The sequence below is a fragment of the Protopterus annectens genome, chromosome 8.part0, assembly GCF_019279795.1.
Source record: "Protopterus annectens isolate FY-2018-M chromosome 8.part0, PAN1.0, whole genome shotgun sequence".
Taxonomy (NCBI): Eukaryota; Metazoa; Chordata; order Ceratodontiformes; family Protopteridae; genus Protopterus; species Protopterus annectens.
This window is the reverse complement of record NC_056741.1, coordinates 1,246,455,036-1,246,475,986: the sequence shown is the minus strand read 5'-3', so window position 1 is coordinate 1,246,475,986 and position 20,951 is coordinate 1,246,455,036. Positions and strand designations below refer to the sequence as shown.

Below are 20,951 nucleotides of genomic sequence, written 5' to 3'. Positions count from 1 at the left end.
GGTTGATAGCACTTTTTCAAAGGAAGAATTGACTAGCTGCTCTAAACAAAATTCAAGCACAGTCAGTGGAGGATTTTTCCCCCAGAGACTTTAAATTCAAAACTGCCTTCAAGAAATTCTCAAATCCAGGCCTTGTAGCACCGCACATCTTAGAAATTCAAAAATCTGTGTAACACTTTCAGTATACTACATGGCTATATCCTACAGGTCTTTAAATCCTAAATGAAAAACAAATGTGCTATTTTTCTTATTTTTTTCTTCTTGTTTTCAGGTAATGTCCACACAATATTATCTATGGTAAAAAATATACCTGACTTTAGTTTTTATTTATTTATTTATTTATTTATTTTGGGTACCCATGGGAGGGGGAGAGCTATGAATTGGTAAATGATTGTGTATTACAAGCATTTTTGGTGACAGAAGAAACTAATGATGATTTAATAATATACAATGATCATTTTGATTTTAAATTTTACAATTTAGGTAGTCACTAGGTCACAAAAGAATGGGTGACTTTGTTCCAGAATGGGCTGAATTTTGTGCCTACTAGGAACGCATGCATGGATAAAACCTTGCTGGATGTTATATTATACACAAGGAAGCTCAATTTAAGTGTGACCATTAACACTGAATCTAATTCAAACCACAATACATTGTGCAAAAAGGCCAGTGTATGCAACCCACCCTTACACCCCACATTACAACTTTTTGAAACGATGTGCATGAATGATATCAGGACCCTCCATAAAAATAACATAAACCCCAAGGACATATATAAAGTACAGTTGGGTACACTTACCATAAATGTAGATTTTCGAGTGTATTCACTGTTGCAGTCATTACATTTGGGTTATCTGCTTGCAGGTAGCCCTCATTTGGCCTGATTAACAAAGTCTTGGGTCCTGCATCGGTTGCTGTCCCTTCTTCCATGACGTCAGGTCGTCAGGGGTATAAAACATGCAGCCGATGCCATTACATCAGTTTTTCTTGCCCCAGATGTCAGGTGCCCCCTAATGGGAAGCAATTAAATATAAAAGTATAATGATATACCTCCAACAAAAAAGCAAATACACCAAAAAGGCTTTTAAGCATAGTAAAGGAAAGTAGAGGTATAGCCAAAAGAAGTTAGGCAGCTGGAGGGAGGGTAACCCGGACTGCAACAGTGAATACACTCAAACATCTACATTTATGGTAAGTGTACACAACTGTACTATGTTCTTCGTGTTTCACTGTTGCAGTCATTACATTTGGGTAGATTCCCAAAGCTATGGTTGGGAGGAAGACTGCAATAGCAAAGCCAGCTATGGATTTAGAGAAAATTGGCAAATGATAATGCTTGGTGAAAGTATGTACAGAACTCCAGGTAGCAGCTTCTAGGATGTCCCTGGTAGGGATACCTCTGAGAAAGGCTGTAAAGGTAGATGCAACCCTGGTGGAGTGAGGTCTGATCCCCTGGGAGATAGGTTTTCCATGGTGCTTATAGCAGAAATGAATGCAATGGCCTATCCATTTAGAAATGGTTTGCTTTGAAATAGCCTTCCCCTCTGCCCCTACAGCAAATGCCACCAGCAGTTGTTCAGATTTTCTTTGAGGTTTAGTCCTGTCCATATAGAATCTAAGTTGTCTGTGCACATCTAAGGAATGCAGTATCCATTCTCCTTTGTTCTGTGGATTGGGAAAGAAGGTTGGAAAATGAATGGACTGATTAAGAGCCACACTGGATACTACCTTGGGCATGAAGGATGGATTGATTCTGAGGTACACCCTGTCCGCATGAAAGATGATGAAAGGCTCCACTGCCATAATGGCCTGTAATTCAGATACCCTTCAAGCTGAAGTGATTGCTAAAAGGAAAGCTGGTTTCCAATAAAGAAATTTTAAGTCTGCAGTAGCAGCTGGCTCAAAAGGAGGTAGAGTGAGTTTCTCCAAAACAAAGTTAAGGTCCCTGGCTGGGGTTGGAGCTCTCCTGGGTGGTCTCAAATTTTTAGCCCCTCTGAGGTACTGCTTGAGTAGTGGATGGGAGAAGAGGAGAGGTTATGTGTTATAATGAGCTGAAATGGCTGAGGCATGGATTTTAATGGAGGAAAAAGACAGGCCCTTGTGAAGCATCATAGTTAAGTATTGTACAATCTGAGGTAAAATGGGTGCTGCTGTGCTCATCCCTTGAGATTGGTTCCAGGCATAGAATCTTTTCCATTTTTCAGAATAAGATTTTCTAGTACTAGGCTTCCTTGCCTCTAAAATATCCATCGCAGGTTTACTGAGGGAAGGTAAAGGAAAGATTATGTAATTAGCCAGGCTGCCAGGTTCAGTGTTAGAAGTTGAGGGTGCAGAATCTGGTTCTCCTGCTGAGACAACAGGGAAGGAGTCTGAGGCAGGTGCCATGGAGATAACCATGACACACTGCGCAGGAGGGGGTACCATTGTTGGTGCGGCCACTTTGGAGTGATCAAAATCATCCTTGGTTTGTCCTGTTTGATTTTTAGTAGTACTTTGGAGAGAAGAGGCAGAGGGGGGAAGGCATAGACTGACAGGTCTTTCCACTGAAGGACAGAGCATCCACTTTCTGAGCTTGTTTGTGGGGAGTCCTTGTGCAAAATTTGTCCAATTGGTAGTTCTGTGGGAGGCAAAAAGGTCTATATCTAGGCTCCCCCATTTGCTTATCAACATGTTGAAAATCCTTGGTTCCAGTTTCAACTCATGTGAGTCCATGAGGTTTCTGATTAGTCTGTCTGCCAGTGTATTTAATTTTCCTGGCAGGAATTGAGCTTGTAGGTGCACTTGGTAGCTCAAGGCTGTGTTCCACAATGCCATGGCTAGTCTGCAGAGGGGGTAAGAATGTGAACCTCCCTGCTTGTTTATGTACCACATAACAGTGGTGTTGTCCGTCTTTGCCATTAGTTGTCCTGGAAGAATATGGTCCTTGAAGGCTGTCAGAGCATTCTGTACAGCTAACATTTCTTTTTGATTGATATGCAGGTGCATTTGACTTGGGTTCCATTTGCCCTGAATGCACTTCCCTGCCAGGTGAGCCCTCCATGCATAGTCTGATGCATCTGTTGTTAGGGTTTGGTCGGCAGGGGGTGGTGTGAAAGGTAGTCCCTTGTTTTGGTGGCAGGCCTCTGCCCACCAAAGGAACTCTAGGTGTAGGCAAGGTAAGATAGGAATCATTGCTTCTAGATCCTGAGAATGTTGACACCATAGGCTTTTTAGATACCAATGTAGTTTCCTCATATGCAGTCTTGCATACGGAATTAGAAGAATGCAGGAGGCCAGGAACCCCAAGGCTTGCCATATTTTTCTTGCAGATAGCAGGGTATTTGTGGCCACTTGTTTGAAGTAGGTTGTAAAATGAATTTGTTTCTCTGGCGTGAGGTAAGCCATGTGGGAAGTTGTATTCAAGCTTGCTCCCAGGAATATAATTTGTTGACAGGGTACCAGGTGTGATTTCTTTACATTTATGGTGTATCCCAGACAAGTTAGAACCCTTTGAACAAAGGCCAGATGATTCAAAAGTATATCTTGGCTTTCTGCCTGAATTAGACAATCGTCCAGGTATGGGTATATTTGAATATTTCTTTGCCTGAAAAATGCAATAACTGGAGCTAGGCACTTTGTGAATACCCTGGGCACAGTAGATAAGCCAAAGGGCAGTGCAGAGAACTGATAGTGTGTGCAGCCTGCTTTGAAAAGTAGGTATCTTCTGCAAGATTCCCTGATTGAGATGTGCAGGTATGCTTCTTTTAAATCTAGTGTTGCCAACCAGGCATCTTTGCCTAGCATAGGAAGTAATTGGTGAAGAGTCAGCGTCTTGAATTTTGGAATCTCCAAAAAGGTGCTTAAAGTAGACAGGTCCAGGATAGGGTGCCATAAATTGTTTTTTCTGGGTACCAGGAAAAGTCTTGAGTAGAAAACTTGTCCCTTTTCCTCTTCTGGTACCAGTTGAATAGCCCCCATGCTTAAGAGAGAAAGTACTTGTTTTGGAGCCTCTGCCCACTGATTTGGGGGTAGGTCAGGCCACCCACTTGGTGTTGGCAACATATGGAAGTGAAATCTGTATCCCTGGGATACTATATTTAAAACCCATTTGTCCTGGGTAATGAGTTTCCAATTATTTGCATGAAGAGCAATCTTTCCACCCAAAGGGGCAGTCAGTTAATAAGTGCTTGGACATTTTCAAAGGAAGTCATTGAGACAGTTTACCATAGGGGGAAGTGTTACTACTCCCAGATTTGGAAGTGGAGCCCCCCCCCCCACACACACTGCTTAGTGTTGTGTGTTCCCTGGGACTGAAATCTGGGTTTTTTGCTGTGTCTGGGTTTGGCTTGAAAAGATGTGGAAGGTGCTGGAAAGGACCAATTCTTAGAGGGCAAGTGCCTACTAAATCTAGGAGGCTGAACTTGCAAGAAATCTTTAACAGTTTGCATAGATTTAGCTTTATCTTCCATCTTTTTAAAAACTTCGAGAGCCTTGTTGCCAAATAGGCGATCCTGATTTAAGGGAGCATCCAACAATTTAGCTTTAACATGATCAGGCAAAGATTGTTCCTTAAGCCAAGTATGCCTTCTGAGCACAGACCCAGTAACAGCAGCACTGCAAGAAGCCTCTAATGAATCAAAACAACACTGCAAAGTATTTTTCCAACTTGTTCAGCAGAATGCATTAAATCCTGTAATTCTCTGTTTTCCACACAGTCAGGAATCAACATCATTTTCTGTTTAAGCAGTCCAATAACATGTTGCTGATACTTTAACATATGAAACTGGCAGTTTAAAGCCCTAATGGCCAAGGTTGCAGAAGTGTAAACCTTCTTACCCCATCTATCCAGTGCCCTAGAGTCTCTATCAGAAGGGGTAGGATTTTTAGCAGTAGAAGCCTTAATGCCCTTGGGGCCCTGTGAAATAGCCTCTGGATCTGCAATAGGATTTTTAAAAAGGAACTTGTGGGACTCAGGGACCCTGTAGTATCTGTCAGGTTTTCTGGGAGCAGGAGGCAAGGAATCAGGGGCCAAACTAGATTCCGAAAAGGCATCATCAACAATGTCTAGTACAGGAGGAATAGCTAAAGGCCTATGCTGAGGTAGGAGAAGGAAATCCCTAAGCCTCTTTTTTTGAATCATAAAAATCCTGGCTTTCCCAGTGGAAATGCTCCCTTAGAGTACGTAAGGTTTCCCCAAAAGAAAAATCCTCAGGAGGGGAAGCAGAGGGAATGGAGCCCTCTGCATCAGAATCTTCTTAAGTAGATAAGGGAAATCCAGATCATCAGAAGAATCAGAAAAACAGAATCCTGATCAGAAGATTCATAATCAACTTCAGTCCTAGGCCTCTTAGAAGGGGGGGGGGGGGGTTGGCTACCTCTGATTAGTTATTAGATCTTCAGCCATTCTTATTATTTGTGTTTTAGGCATAGAGGCCTGAGCATGTGGTCTGGGCATCATTTTTTTAGGCATGGTTCAAGATTTAGGCCAAAGTAAAGCAGGAGGCATCGGTTTAATATGCAAGTCCATAGGCCTGAATACACCCTCAGAAGCCAGTGCCTCTTCAGCGGCTCCGGACCCAACCAAGGTAGAGACATCAGCGGGTTCCATAGTTGAAGCATCTCGCGGCATACTGGACTCCAAATGGGTCTCAGTAGAGGCCTGCGAATCAGAAGTAGCGGGTATTAGGGTCTGCGAAAGCACCTCATTGAATACCGGTGAACTGGTGACTGGCTTAGGAGAAGTGTCGTCGGAAGATATGGACCTCGGTGGCCTGTTTCTGTATTTCTCTTTGTGTTTTTTTGGAATCCCGATAGTCGGATGGCTAACCGCTGACATTTCTGGATAATTAAACCAAGAACCAAAATAATTAGAGGTGAAAATATACCAACGATGGATAGCACGCTGATTAAATAAAGTACACAACCGACAGCAAGGTACGTTGGTCAGGGCCTAGGCAGGGAATACAGTACAAATGAAAATCTTTATGAGGTATTTGCTTTCCAGAAGTAATGCAATTATTAACATTTACTGACATTGGAAAGGAGCAAGAAAATGTTTCTCCAAATGGGTACTTAGCTTTAGTTGAAGACTTTGGTTCTGAAACTCGAAAAACGAAAATTTCAGGAGTTGGCTGGCTGGCACTTGTGAATTGCTTCTGCTTCGGGCACCGCACGGCAAGAAAGACTGATGTAATGGCGTCAGCTGCAAGTTTTATACCCCTGTCGACCTGAAGTCATGGAAGAAGGGACAGCAACCGACGCAGGACCCAAGACTTTGTTAATCAGGCCGACTGAGGGCAATCTGCAAGCAGATTACCCAAATGTAATGACTGTAACAGTGAAACACAAAAAACATCTTGAGAGAGGATGAATATAATTTGTTATCTAGTATTTAAAATAAATGAATTAGAGTCATGAAACCAGATAAAGGAGGTGGGTTGGTGGTGATAGACGAACAGATATATGTGGACAATATATTTAGAAATTTGTTTGGGGATGGATATGAACAGGTATCCCTCAATGAGCTGAACATAGCATACAGGAATATAGATGTCATTTTATACGATTTGTTATTAAATGACCAGATGTTGAAAGCAGAGTATGAGTTCCTGTTACATAGTAGGCCTAAAATCCCAATGATATTTGGGATCCCAAAAATTCATAAAGATACCACCAACCCACCCCTCAGGCCTATAGTACACACTAAGGCGTCAAAAACTTTGACTATTGCCAAGTTTCTAGACTTTCAATTGAAAAACAGTTTAAAGAAGTTTCCACATATTATTAAAAATTCTTGGGACTGTTTAAGAAAAATTAGACAATAATTTTACAGTGAAAAAACTATTCTAGTAGCAGTTGATGTGAAAGACCTATTCAATGTTATTCCTCATCAAGAGGGTATAGAATTATTCTATGATTTTCTTTGTGGACACACCCAATATGCACATTCTAGAGTTTTAACCTTTAGGACCCAGACGGAATTGGTCCTAGAAAACAACTATTTAATATCTGAAGGACAATTATTTAGACAGACATCAGGAGTTGCCATGTTTGCAAATATTGTCCTTACACAATGGGAGTTGTCCATGGTTTTTCTTTCAAAAGATTTTAAGCACTGTAAATTTTATGGGAGATATCTGGATGACATCCTGATTTTTTGGGATGGGAATTCAGATCAGCTGAGTGAATTTTTACTTTTTCTTAACTCTAATGCCTCTTTCTTACGATGTACAATGGATAGTAATTTAGATAGTATTAACTATTTGGATAGCCAGATTAGTAAAGACAGGGTGAATAAGAACTTTGTCTCAACTATTTACAGGAAACCAACATACTCAAACACCCTTTTACATTTTGAAAGTGGACATCCCTTGCACCAAAAAAGGTCACTTGTTAAGGGACAAGGTAATAGACTTACCAGAATGGGTAGTGAGTTGGACACATTCCACAAAGAAATGGAGGTTTTATTGGGTATGTTGTTGAGAAGAGGGTACCCTGAGGAATTTGTGAGGCATATTTTAGAAGAAGTAACCAAGAAAAAAACAACAGGTCACTTCTATCCACTTTTGGGTCTAGGCATGGATGAAGGAGTACATGTGGCAGGGACCAGCAGCATTAATACTGGTAATATGAGTAATAATAATATTATGTACAAAAATGCATTGATAATGACTTATAATCATAATCCACAGTTTTCTTTCATTAGAGACATCTTAGCAAAAAAACTGGTTCATCCTTAATAATGAACATGTTGGAAGTAAAATAGGGGATAAAACATTAGTGGTCTACAAAAAAGATACAGGTTTTAAGAATATATTGGAACAGAAAAAAGAAGGTGAGAGACATAAAAAGAATGGGAGGATGAATAAATGTGGACACTGTTCGCAATGTAAATTTATTTTGGAGGGGGACAGTGTTGAAATCAAAAAATATGGAACTATAAAATACTACCATAAAGGTAATTGTGGAACCAAGAATGTGGCTATATGCTACTGTGCGCCAGGAATGTTACAGATATTACACAGGGAAGACAAAAAATATGTTTACGACATGTATATATCAGCACATGTACGATGTAAGTAAAGGTAATGCAAATAATGCACTTGTCAAGCATTTGAATAATTTCTCCAACCACGTTTTTAAATTTACTATACTTGAATATGTGGAGTTGGATGAAAGAGGGGGACCTCTTGAATTACTTCTTGTGTATAAAGAGTTAATGTGGCAATGCCACCCGTCCCCCTCGGTTAAATGAAGTAGTAACCCTAACTAGTTATTTAAAACTTAAAGTTGATTTTTATCTTTAATATCAACATGCAAGCATGTTTTATTTATTAATCACTATGTATTAATTGAGTATTCATATTTATTGTTGTAGTAGAGTGTTTTAAAAAATATGTGGTTTTTAAAAACAATAGGTTTTTATTTTTGGAGTCTGCAGATTTAAATACAAAGTCCAAATGGTTTAATTGAATGACATTATGTATGCAAATGCATTCTCTTGAGACTATTTAATGAGATTTGGATGTATATTCATTTATTCTGAAGAAGTCATAACTTATTGTTGATGAAAGCACTAAAAATAAAATATTCTCGGCTTTTATTATGCTTCCGTATGTTCTTTTTTCTTACTTGGTCTGTTTTCAAGAGTTTTGATTTTACTTATTTATTTAAATATTTTCCCTCTTCGTGCTAACCATGAATCTGCTTTTGTTGTCCATTTTATTTTAGTGCCCCTACTATGTTTGAACCTCTGGTTGGGACTGCACCATTAGCAACTCCGAAAAGTGAACTGGATTGGAGAGTAGCAGTTGGCAGTCACAGATATTGTCCTATGTCCCAGGGCTACATATGTTGTCCCATCTCCTAAGGGATTATTTACACACCCTAAATGGGTAGAATTACTGATGTTTTGTGTATCACTGCATTCAGGAACCATTAGCTCTAGTCTCTCCTTCAATACTGAATTCCTAAAGGAAAACTGCTATGCCATTCCAGCACCACACTCATCATCAGGGACCTATCAAATCATGAGAAGAAACCCCTCCATCCCAGTGTGGGCTAGCTGGCAAAACACTATTCCTTCCTGCTCCCTTAGCTGGCTCCTCCAACACCTGAGCTACTAATGAAACTCAGGTAATCTGAGTCACAGTCAGGGCTCCATCTCAATATGCCACAGAGACATATTTCTAGTTAGAGCAAATGTATCTCCATTTTATTTAAATCTAATCACCCTGCTGCAAAATTAAAACTGAAAATACCCAGTCATCCTCATATATGTCCTTGTGTTTTCAATAACCTACTAAGCTTTGTTTACCTTCAAGATGATTAACGTTCAATAGACCCACTGTACATCTTCCTTCCTTTTTGATATGTAGCTAATTTTATTGTAAAAAAAAATGAGATTTTCCCATAATATTTCACAATCTACAAATGCCAAGCCGTTATCCTTAAATAATATTGGATTCATCAGTTAATTGCTGTATTCTATTTAATATGCTTCACCATTTAATTAGGACCTGTCTAGATTGTAGGGAAATTAATATTGCTAAGATTTGTGATGAAAAGCTGTCATCATGTCACAAACAGCTTCTACTTCAATGCATTGTTTCTTTAACAACTTTGGGCCATATCTGGCTCGACAAGCAGATTTTCTTTGTATATTTTTTTCTGTATTGCTGCTCAACACTTCTAAACTGTTTATGTTTTAGGAGATAAAAGTCTTGAAAAGCTGACAAGTGTCATGCTAGTAAAACGATAACAATGCTTTAACAATAAGTAATGTTGGAAGGATAATGCAGTACGTGGCTAAAGAATGAGAAAACAACAGGATGGCACATCTGTTGTACAATGCCCTACCAAAAACATCTGTCAAGGATTTATCCAGTTCTGGGAGCTAGAGGTCAAGACATGTACATGGGTGACTGATGAAAGGGTCAGTAGGGAACTACCACTGCAAAAAGAACCAAGAGTTATCTGAATTACTGGGACAGACTGAATATCCTCTATGTTTCCAATACTCAAACAAAAATGTATAACATGAGAAGAATATTTATTTTATTAAGGCTGGAAGTGTTACAGTAAAGAAATGGATCATACAAGAGACCAAGACAGGCTGCTAGATAAAGAAATCTTCAAGAGTGAAACCAAGTGACAAACTGTATTAGCAAAGCTGGTAAAAATAGGATGTCCTAAATGGTGGTCCTTCATTATGCCTAGTATGAGAAAGTGAAAGGATATAAAGTGTACATTTTTATAAACTTAGCAAGAACCATCCTTTATTCATCTCACATGCTGTTTATTTTTAACATGAAAACATTTATAGAAAGCAAGTTCATATCTGACTCTATAAGTGAACTATATCACAAACAGAAAATATACAAATGTCAAACTTACGATCAACGAGCACGGAAATATTTATGGAATTTACTTCATTCCATTCTCTGATGCTTGCATTACAGACATAGATCCCATCATCTAATCGATGTATTTTTTTGATTTGTAGGTGGTTGTTTGCTTGAATGGAGATTCGGTCTGATAATTAGAGAAAAGACAAATATCCATTTAGGTCTGAGCCTATGCATTATGGAACATTTACATTTTTAACTGAACTCAGCTCAACTCAAATCCTACATTCAGCATTTAAGAATACCTTAAAGTGTATATCCTCGTTATCTCGTGGTATTAGTAATAAAGTAAAAACATGCACAGTTCTTTTACTAGCATCAAAATAATTCCATAGAAATCAACATGCAGAACAAATTTTCCATCATAAAAAACAGCATTTGGGCCAGGCATAGTTAAGACCCACATCAATTTCTGACCTTTTTTAATTAGAAATACATTTTTATACTTTTACACCTTTAATATTTTTATGAAGGATGAAACCCGGATGTTTCAGAACCTTTATGTATCCTGCTGCTCTAGTCATATTGAAAAGTATTTTAGTGAAATATATCATTACAGATTAGAGTCTGTTCATATGCAGAATAGTATCTTAATGCACTTACACCTCCATGTATATTGTTGGTTTGCTCATATTGAAAATTATGTTAGTGAAATACAGTTCTGCAGATCAGAGTAGTGAAAACTAGTTTTACCAAAAATAAAAAATACTACAGGCTGTGAAGTGGACCTGCTGCAGTGTGAAATCAGCAATGCAGTAAAACTTACATACGTGACATTTCTCATATTTTATTCAATTAAATCTAAAACTTACCTTGCAAAAATATGGAAAAATGAAAAGATGAAAACTGGTGACCATTTAAATGTGGAAGAGGTGTTAATAAAGTTATGAGTAACTTATAATATACAGACCATGGTCTGATTCCCTGAATGGTACATTTGCAGAGCTATCTCCAAAACAGGAGATCCAATTTCATATTCTGGCAAATACAATTGCCCTCTGTACTCTCTTGTACCTTGTGGAACAGTCTACCTGCCCATTTAATAAATGTCTTGATAAATAAATCACAATTTGTACATTTAAAAAAACTGAATACACTATTTAAAGACATTAAAGCTACAGGGTCATTATCGAAACTCATGCCTACCATCACCTAAGTAGAATAACGTTAATCCTAAGTTATTGTATTCAGGCAAAAATAAATGTAAAAGAATTGTGAATAGAATAGATGGGGCTGCCAGAAGTACTGATTGTCTCTCAGAGTGTACTGAACTACTTTGTATTTAGGTTAGGACTCCTGAACGTACTGTACATTGCACAACAAAGACTGCACAGTGAGCACACCAATAATATTGTATGTCAGTATTGGAGATGAGGAGACACTGTGCCTTTCAAATACTAAGTTTGATGCTACAATTACCTACATCATCAAAAGCCTCATCAGCATGATTTGTGGACACTACTGCAGAAGTGACGCAGGGGGCAGATGCTTGCCAAACTCTTGGCATGCATTAAGTTTGGCTCCTAGAGCCTAAATAAATGGAAAAAAAGATTGGATGGGGTGGGAGGAGTAGCAGAGAATTTGATGCACTGACAATATGGAATGTCACCTGTCACCCACTGCTGTCCACTTTTCTATGAAAACTTACTCATCAGTGTTAGATAAGTAAGACCTTTTGAATTTTCTTGCACTGTATGCTGGCCCGGCACTACTGTGGCAATATTTAAATAATGAATTGTTTGCCTGTGCAAAGTTATGCCTGGTGTAAAGGAATGATTTGGCATACTGCCTTACTTTCTGCTAAGTAATTGTTCTGTAATAGAAGATGAGGGATAACATCAGGACACATTTCACAATGCAATATCTAATAGATTGAAATGTAATGGATGGGAGAAAAAGATGACATACTAGTATGTCCAGGAAAAGAGGTTCTGCTGAATTCAGAGTACAGTGTTGTGCAAACTGAATCACTAGACAGAGGAGGAAGAATGAATTTAACTTCACAGTGAAGTACAGCATTTCAGAAAATAAACTGTAAGAAGTGTGGGGATTCAGGAATGCACTAATTCATCGTATTGTATCCAAGGAAACAAAATGAAGGATACAGGTGACATCACAGTATGAAGTACAGAGGAATAAACAACAAAGTGGTAGGGGCGGAATTAGAACTTTCTTATTATTATAGAGTTCAAAAAATCAAAAAGAAAAAGCAAACTGGAAACACTCTGAAATGTCAAGTAGTTTAATTCAAATTCTCAAGTAAAATTTTCACCTTCAAGGCTTCCTCAGGCAAAATAAATACTATCAATTAAATAATCTAGTTTAAATATACATTAAAAATCACGACTCAGGTTCCACCCTCTAATGCAACATATTTAAATAAGGTTTTAAAGTAAAACTGTCATTAAGACCAGGTGGTACATATGCTCTCATTCTTAAAATCCATCTCATCTCTTCATTCTCAGTTAAAAGCTTTATGTTCCCAACCCTCAATGGTCTATATATCACTTTTAAAATCATAAATTTAAAAACATGTTGATCTCCCTTCTCAATGATGTGTTTACTAAGGGCATTAGTAACTACTCCATGTCTAATTTCACTCAAATGACAGGCTTTCTGCTTTTTGAATTTTCTGTTCATCATACCCACATAAAAAGCATCACAGATGTCACTTAGCTAAATATATCAAATTGCTCGTATTGCAAGTCCCATATGCATGCAAAATAAATTCACCACCTGTCACTGGGTGTTTTATAGACTACAGTAAACACAATTTCCACACTTAAACGTACCATGTTTCACATTGCCCACCTTAAAAAATCTTTGGGCTGCTCCTTATAATACAACATCTGTTTCAAAGTATTCTTCCTTTTATATCCAAAGGCTTGTGGGTCTCCTACTATTCCCTTTAGCACAGGAACGCCCCTTAAAAATGACCAGTTCTGCCTAACAATGCTTTTCACTGCTTCAGTATTCCTATTATAGGTGAGCATACACCTCATTTTATTTACTTGTGGCCTTACTCTAATGCTGTCCTTACTCACAGTACCAAAATAGGTCCGAAGCCCATTACTCTGTCTCTGCTGTTAAATACTTCTACTGGCAACACAAACCTCAGATTCTGAATAACTTCTATTCAAAAAAATCAGAGGCAATATCTAACTGTTCACACATCCTATCATGCCCAGTATTTAGTCTGACTACACGTTGCATCTGATTCATTACTATATTTCCAAATACAAAAGGGGGGTGCATGCTGTCACGATGTAGATAGCCATTATGCTTAACATACTTTCTAAATAGTTCAATGTCCACAATGCCCTGCTCATTTTTCCTTAGCATTACATAAAGGAATGTAACATGGTCCTTTGATATATCATGTTTGAATCTGAAAAAAAGTGGTAGCACCATTAACATATTCTACGAACTGTTCAAATCATCTTGATTCCCTTCCCATACAACAAAATGTCATCAACAAATCTTTTATAAAAGCTGATACATTTTCTAATAGGATGTGAACTGTGAACAGTTAGATGTTGTTGCCTCTGATTTTTTGAATAGAGGTTATTCAAAATCCGAGGTCTGTGTTGCCAGTAGAAGTATTTAACAGCAGAGACACAGTAATGGGCTTCAGCTCTATTTTGGTACTGTGAGTCAGGACAGCATTAGAGTAAGGCTGCATTGTAAATAAAATGAGGTGTATGCTCACCTATAATAGGAATACTGAAGTGGTGAAAAGCATTATTAGGTAGCACTGGTCAATTTTAAGGGACATTCCTGTGCTAAAGGGAATAGTAGAAAACCCACCAGCCTTTCGATATAAAAGGAAGAATACTTTGAAACAGATGTTGTGTTATAAGGAGCAGTCCAAAGATTTTTTTAAGGTGGGCAATGTGAAACATGGTACGTTTAAGTGTGGAAATTCTGTTTACTGTAGGCATATGTTTACTGGGAAGTCTATAAAGCACCCAGTGACAGGTGGTGAATTTATTTTGCATGCGTATGGGAATTGCAATACGAGCAATTTGATATATTGAGCTGTGTGTGACATCTGTGATGCTTTTTATGTGGGTATGACGAACAGGAAATTCAAAGAGTGGATAGCCTGTCACTTGAGTGAAATTAGACATGGAGTAGTTACTAATGCCCTTAGTAAACACATCATTGAGAAGGGAGATCAACATGTTTTTAAATTTATGACTATAAAAGTGATATATAGACACTGAGGGATGGGAACATAAAGCTTTTAACTGAGAATGAAGAGATGAGATGGATTTTAAGAATGAGAGCTTATGTACCACCTGGTCTTAATGACAGTTTTACTTTAAAACCTTATTTAAATATGTTGCATCAGAGGGTGTAACTTGAGTCATGTGATTTTTAATGAGTATTTAAACTAGATTATTTAATTGATGGTATTTATTTTGCCTGAGGAAGCCTTGAAGGTGAAAGTTTTACTTGTGAATTTGAATTAAACTACTTGGCATTTCAGAGTGTTTCCAGTTTTCTTTTTCTTTTTGATTTGTATTTGTGACTGAGAACTGGTTAACTGCCTCACAGCTGTGTTTTTGGAACAGAGTTCTAAAAAATAAACAAGAAGTTGTAGAGATTGGGGGTTGTATTTCATAGTTGTATATTCTGAGATGCAGTATACTGCACAGCACCCAAGGGAATAGAAACGAGTATAGCATAAAGTACAGAGAGGTAAGCCCACGACAGCAGTGGGGGTATGTGAAAAATGCCATCTTCTGATAACAACAAACAACTGCAAGACCGGATCAATGGGCTTGCCCTCTATGCATGTCACACATTGACCAGGCAGCCACTGAGAGTCTGGCGTCTGCTGACTAAGAGTGGTTAGATGGGTTGAATAGATACCTCTGTAGGGTTAGTATCTGGCCCTCCTACACAATGCTACACTCCTGTCTTCCAGGGGAAGTAATACCTTGATCAGCCCCACCCAAAACTTCTGTGTAAATGGATTGTACCACTCTGTCTCATTCCAAGAATGCCTGATTATCATTCCTGGAAGCATGTAAGGAACAGACCCACAGGATACAGTAAGGGTTGACACTGAACAAGACTCATAAGGGACAAAATAAATAAACAAACTAGTTAGCTAACTAACTAACTGATAGATTAGCAGATGGATAAATAACTAAATAAAAATAAATAAACAAAGTATGGCAAGCTAATAACCTGAGAGCTGAAATAAATGACCAAGGAGGTATCAGTATGAGTATGTGGATCAGCTGGCACTAGCACAGCATCATGGGAGGAGGGTTGGTGGAGCACAGCTGCAAGACTGCCATCTGTGGGAAGACCCAGAAATGGATCTAGTACAGCAAGGGTTTGGGGGCAACAAACCCACTTTGGAATGAACAGTGCTCTAGCTGGGATTGCTGATATAAATACGTCTGTAAATGTCTCTGCATAGCAGGTACTGGATTGCACTTTCTAGCCAATGAGGGGCAGTTGTTAAGACCATTCCAAAAAAGCAAGTCTTTCAAACCAACCAACAGAATGATGGCTTTAGTTCCTATATGTGCCTCCCTGTCCTTGTGTCACATAATATGCCATCGGCTGGGGCAATGAATGGGCTCATAAGGGATGGAGGTTTGAAGTTTGTGGTGGGGCAGTGGAAAAGTAACATAACATGATAAAATATAATGTATCTAATGCTGCATATTAAATAATTTATGCACATTTTTTTATTTTTTATTTACTGTGTAAACATTCATATACCATTTTGTCTGTTGGAGATGTCATGCCCATTATGTGTCCAAGTCACCTCAGGAGAAGGAATTCCTTCTACATCACAAGCAATATCAGCATCGTCACCTTCTAAATACTGCTGGGTGGTATTCATGTTTGTGAATGTTGGTGTTTCTAAAAGATAAGTTAAAAGAACATATGCCTGTTATTAAGACAATGTCAAACTTAACTATATTACAACCAAATGAAAATTATTCCTTAATGTGCAAACAAAATAAATAGATGAGGTATGGCAGCACAAGTTGTAATAGATAAGAGTTGTGATACCTATTTTCATTGTTGTAGTCTTGAATTTTGTACACTGAAAGATAGGATATCACTTGATTCAAAATGCTACTTACCAGCAACACTTTAGGACAATTATAAAACATTACTTTACTGAGCCCTTTGCTTAGGTTTACCTAGACTGCCTGGGTGAAAATATTATTTTACTTTAATACTATACTGATTTTAATTTACTAATGCAATCTCATTTTATAGCCATTTCTTTGGGGATAATATGTGATCTTATTAGAGTGTACGAGGTACTATACCGTTAAGTTCCTGTATACAGTTATACTCATTTTAATGTATTTCTTCCTTGGTTATTTCTTCCTAATTACCTTAACTGACTTAATTTGTTGCTGTTCTGTTTCATCTATAGTTTTGATAACTTGTCAAGATTGTACTTCTCAGATTGATTTATTTCTGATCTTCATTAAATGAAGCTCCACATCTCCAAACAGAAACAAAGCACACAAAATTAACTTCAGTTTTATGAAATTCGTTGGTCCTTAAATTTCAAAAATTATGTTCACTCAGGAAATAAACCCTATTCAATCTACAGGAAAAAATCATGATCATTTAATAAAATTACAAAATAATTTCATATCTTTACTAGGAAGAATCAGTACTGATATGATGTTTGTATTGCCTTTAATTTTATTTCTCTTAGAGAACTGGAATTCCCAGATTAAAACAACAATCACCACATTTTTATAGAGAGGTGGGACTCCCTGAGTTCCTTGTTGCAAGGAGGTTTAGTAATGCCCAATATTTATAAATATGTAGCTGTTTATACATTCAATAATATAATTAATATACACTAGTCAGAAAAACCCTATACATTAATTAGAAATAAAATTGTCAACATTTCACAATGGCAAACTTTTTATCACCTCATTTATATACGTTTTCACCAAATAATATAAAATTTCAAATCATGTAAATACTTTACTGTCTATGATCCATGAAAAAATGTATCAAGTTTTGAATGTATTCCAATAATTGAAAGACGTATGATATTTTTTATTAAAAAAATACCAAAGTATATAATATGCAATGGGAAATAAATGCAAATATTCCTCTCCAAGGGAAGGTTAATTGGGAGATGATATGTGGGTTAAAAATATAAAAAAATATGAATTAATTTTATAAATCAGTAAGGAATAGAGTTAGTCAATGTAAATAATATATGGAATTCACTATTCGCCATATACATTACATTTAATGAAGTCCTTAATAGTTTCTCTGCATGTTGGCATTGTTTGTATGAACCTGCAGATCTGTATCACTGTTGGTGGATATGCTCTCAAATAATTAAATATTGGGAAAGGACTTGTGAATTTATTCAAGTTTTGACTAAAGAAAAAAATATTTCTAGCTGAAACACTTCTTTTATATGTGGTATATATGTTTGCACCAAATGTTAGCTTAAAAATAATCTTAGCGTTAATAATAACACAAATAATGATTCTAAAATTTTGGAATGTTTTACCAATGCTTGTTTTTTTCAGATTTTGACCAGTGGAATCTGTATAATGAATACATAAACTGTCACCAACATAATTTTGATTTTTTTTTTTTTGCTGTTGTTGTGGTTAAGTATTACATCATTCTTTTTTCTCTACTTTCTTTCTCTTCATTTTTCTTAATTTTTTCCTATCTACTCTGAACAAGTATAAGACGGTAATTCTTTCCTATCTATTCTGAGCAATTATAAGACAGTATAAGAGGACCAATTAGATTATTGTGTTATTCATTGTTAGTTTATATTAAAAGAAAGAGAGAGAGAGAACATCAAAATGGCACTGGCACAGTTTTAAAGGTAGGTACCATAATGGAATGATACTAAAGGTTTATATGTATTTATTTATTTATTAATGCTATTTAATTTGTTAGATAAATCCACAAACAAAGCAAAACAACAAAAATAAACAAAAATACTCAATTTTAATACACAAACATTTTAAAAATAATTAATACATTTTTAAAAAATAAAATAATATAAAAAGTCAGACACTACCTATATTGAAATAAACACAACCTAGATGACACACATGCCATGACATATATTATTCTGCTTACATTGGAAAGAAAGCAATTATATGTCCATGGAAAGTATCCTTGTTTTTTGTTATGAATTTCCATTTTAAAAATACTTTATGAAAAACAAATAATTGCAATGACTATATTCCCAGTTTACTACCATCTTACCAGGCACAAACTCAACAAAGTCTATAGTAGTTTTTGGGAAGAATAACAAACTTCACACCTGAATGTAAGCTATCAGAAATATGTTGTTAATTAAATACTGTGATCTTTCTTTGAGTGGAATTCAGGCATAATTTCAAGTACATACCTGTCAGCTTAAGAACAGGCTAGTAAATGGTACAAGAAATGCTAGATTCTGTAGGAGACTTTTAAATCAGATCAAACTTCTATTTAAGAAATGCTAAATTTAGGTGTGCATTGTTCATACCCAGACTCCCAGGTGGCCTTTTCTGACCCTGAGTCTTTGAACCTAGAAATATTGCTATAACTATCTGAACACAGGACAAAAGACACATCTTGGGAAAGATGCATTTGTATCAGTAATTCCTAATAAGATGCAGTTAGTAGTTCACTTTCAGTAAGGAAAAAATGAGCTCAAAATTTGCTATAAACAAAACACAAGAACTTAGCTGATAAGTATTCTAGAGCAAATTAGCACTGGCTACAAATGTGCTGAACACATAAATAGTGATAAACAAAGAACTTAAGTGAAACCAGAAGTAAACGCTACAGAAACCTAATCTAAAAAAATTAAGTAGTACTGAATATGTCACATACACTGAAGAATAATTTCACGCATAACAAGTTTTACCAGGATAATACTTCTTGAGGTGTACACAAATAATTAAGATGACTGTCTTGTTTTTCTCATAAGGTCATAATTATTTATATTCACACACTGAGAAGTAAAATTTACCAGTAAAATGTGTACTGCTAGACATTATTCCATATATTTTCAGTCTTCCAGTCTTAAACCCTTTCCCTCCAGTCAGTATTCCTGAATCTAGTTCTACTAGCTTTACTTATGTTGTGGCCATTAGTTATACTAGGAAAAGTTGGTAGATTTACAGCTTAAAAATGTACCAAGGTACTATATTACCTGCAATAAGTCTGTAATTTGCATTTCCGTGTTCATTAATAACAAGGTACTATATTACCTGCAATAAGTCTGTAATTTGCATTTTCCACGTTCATTAATAACAAGGTACTATATTACCTGCAATAAGTCTGTAATTTGCATTTTCTGTGTTCATTAATAACAAGGTACTATATTACCTGCGATATCATTGCAGTGCACCTTTTCCAGGTTCATGCCCCATCTGCTCCTCAGATGCAGTACGATCATACTTGTATCATTACTGTTATCAGTATCTTCTGTAGGCCTTGTCCTGTACTATTAGCTGATCCCCAGCAAGCAGCACCATTCTGCATTACTTATCCTTAGGACAGAGGTACATATCAGCACCCATTTATTGACATTCGCTTATGATCAGCACCCATTTATTGACATTCTCTTATGATCATCATTTTATGTGCTTCTTTCCTGTAACATTCTCATGCCTGTGTAGTGCTACAGTCCAATTCTATACCTCATACCTTGGTATATTTATAATAATGCTACCTAAGGGATCCTCTTAAAACTCCAGGGCTAGCAATTACTAGCCACAGGAAGGACAGGCTAAAAATGCAAAAAAGGAAGCCTATTCTATGTCCAAGACTGGAGTACCTAGGAGTATTCCCTTTGCTCTGATGTACAACTGTCTCATACTCTATGTAAGTAGCACCAGTGTGGAGGATATATCCCCTCACAACAGGAGGGGGTACAGTAGGGCAAAGCCCCCCTTCCCTTCATAAACTGTTTAATGGAACTACAGCAAGTTTCATGACTTATTCAATTTCCCTGGTAATTGCCATTTGAAGTTGTGTGACTCGAACTTAGGGTAGCCAATGTCTGATAGGGAACTGCTGCTCAGTGATCTCCATTATATCGTAATTGTCAAGAACCCATTCTGTTCATGCTAAAGAATTAAACTTTGCATATTTAAAAGCAGATTAAGTAATGCTTATATGCTAAATAAGATAGAAATTACTTTTTGCTTGTACACAGAATGGATCTTTGATAAACTGTACTATATCTGCTGATACATACAATGAATCGCAGAACAGCATATATGTGGAGTTATTACTGGACTACTGAAATTAAGATACCGTGCAGTTTATTTAAAATGCATCACTGTCCGATAGCTATGGTAAAAAGCCATTTCTGAAATAGAGGGTTGTTATCTTCAGTAATGCTTCTATGTCAAAAAAGATAAATGAAAAAAGTGAAAAGTATATGACTATAATCGGACTAATAATGAATGGCAGTAGTGTATTATGATAATGTGATGTGATGTGCTTCTGACTTCTGGTATGAAATGTAACTCTGATCCAAGTTTCATAATGCTATTCACTCTGAGCTGCAGTTCATTATATGTC

The 20,951-nt window shown here is 36.9% G+C and overlaps 1 protein-coding gene across 1 annotated transcript in view; it reads right to left on the bottom strand.

Annotated features, from left to right (window-relative positions):
• LOC122809334 (neural cell adhesion molecule 1-A-like) overlaps window positions 1–20,951 on the bottom strand; it is a 142,355-nt gene that overhangs the window by 48,573 nt on the left and 72,831 nt on the right. The window contains exons 4-5 of the mRNA XM_044080737.1: window positions 16,131–16,274; window positions 10,375–10,512 (exon numbers count right to left, since the gene is read on the bottom strand). Coding sequence (XP_043936672.1) covers window positions 10,375–10,512; window positions 16,131–16,274 — 282 coding nt within the window. The remainder of the gene's footprint in view (window positions 1–10,374; window positions 10,513–16,130; window positions 16,275–20,951) is intronic.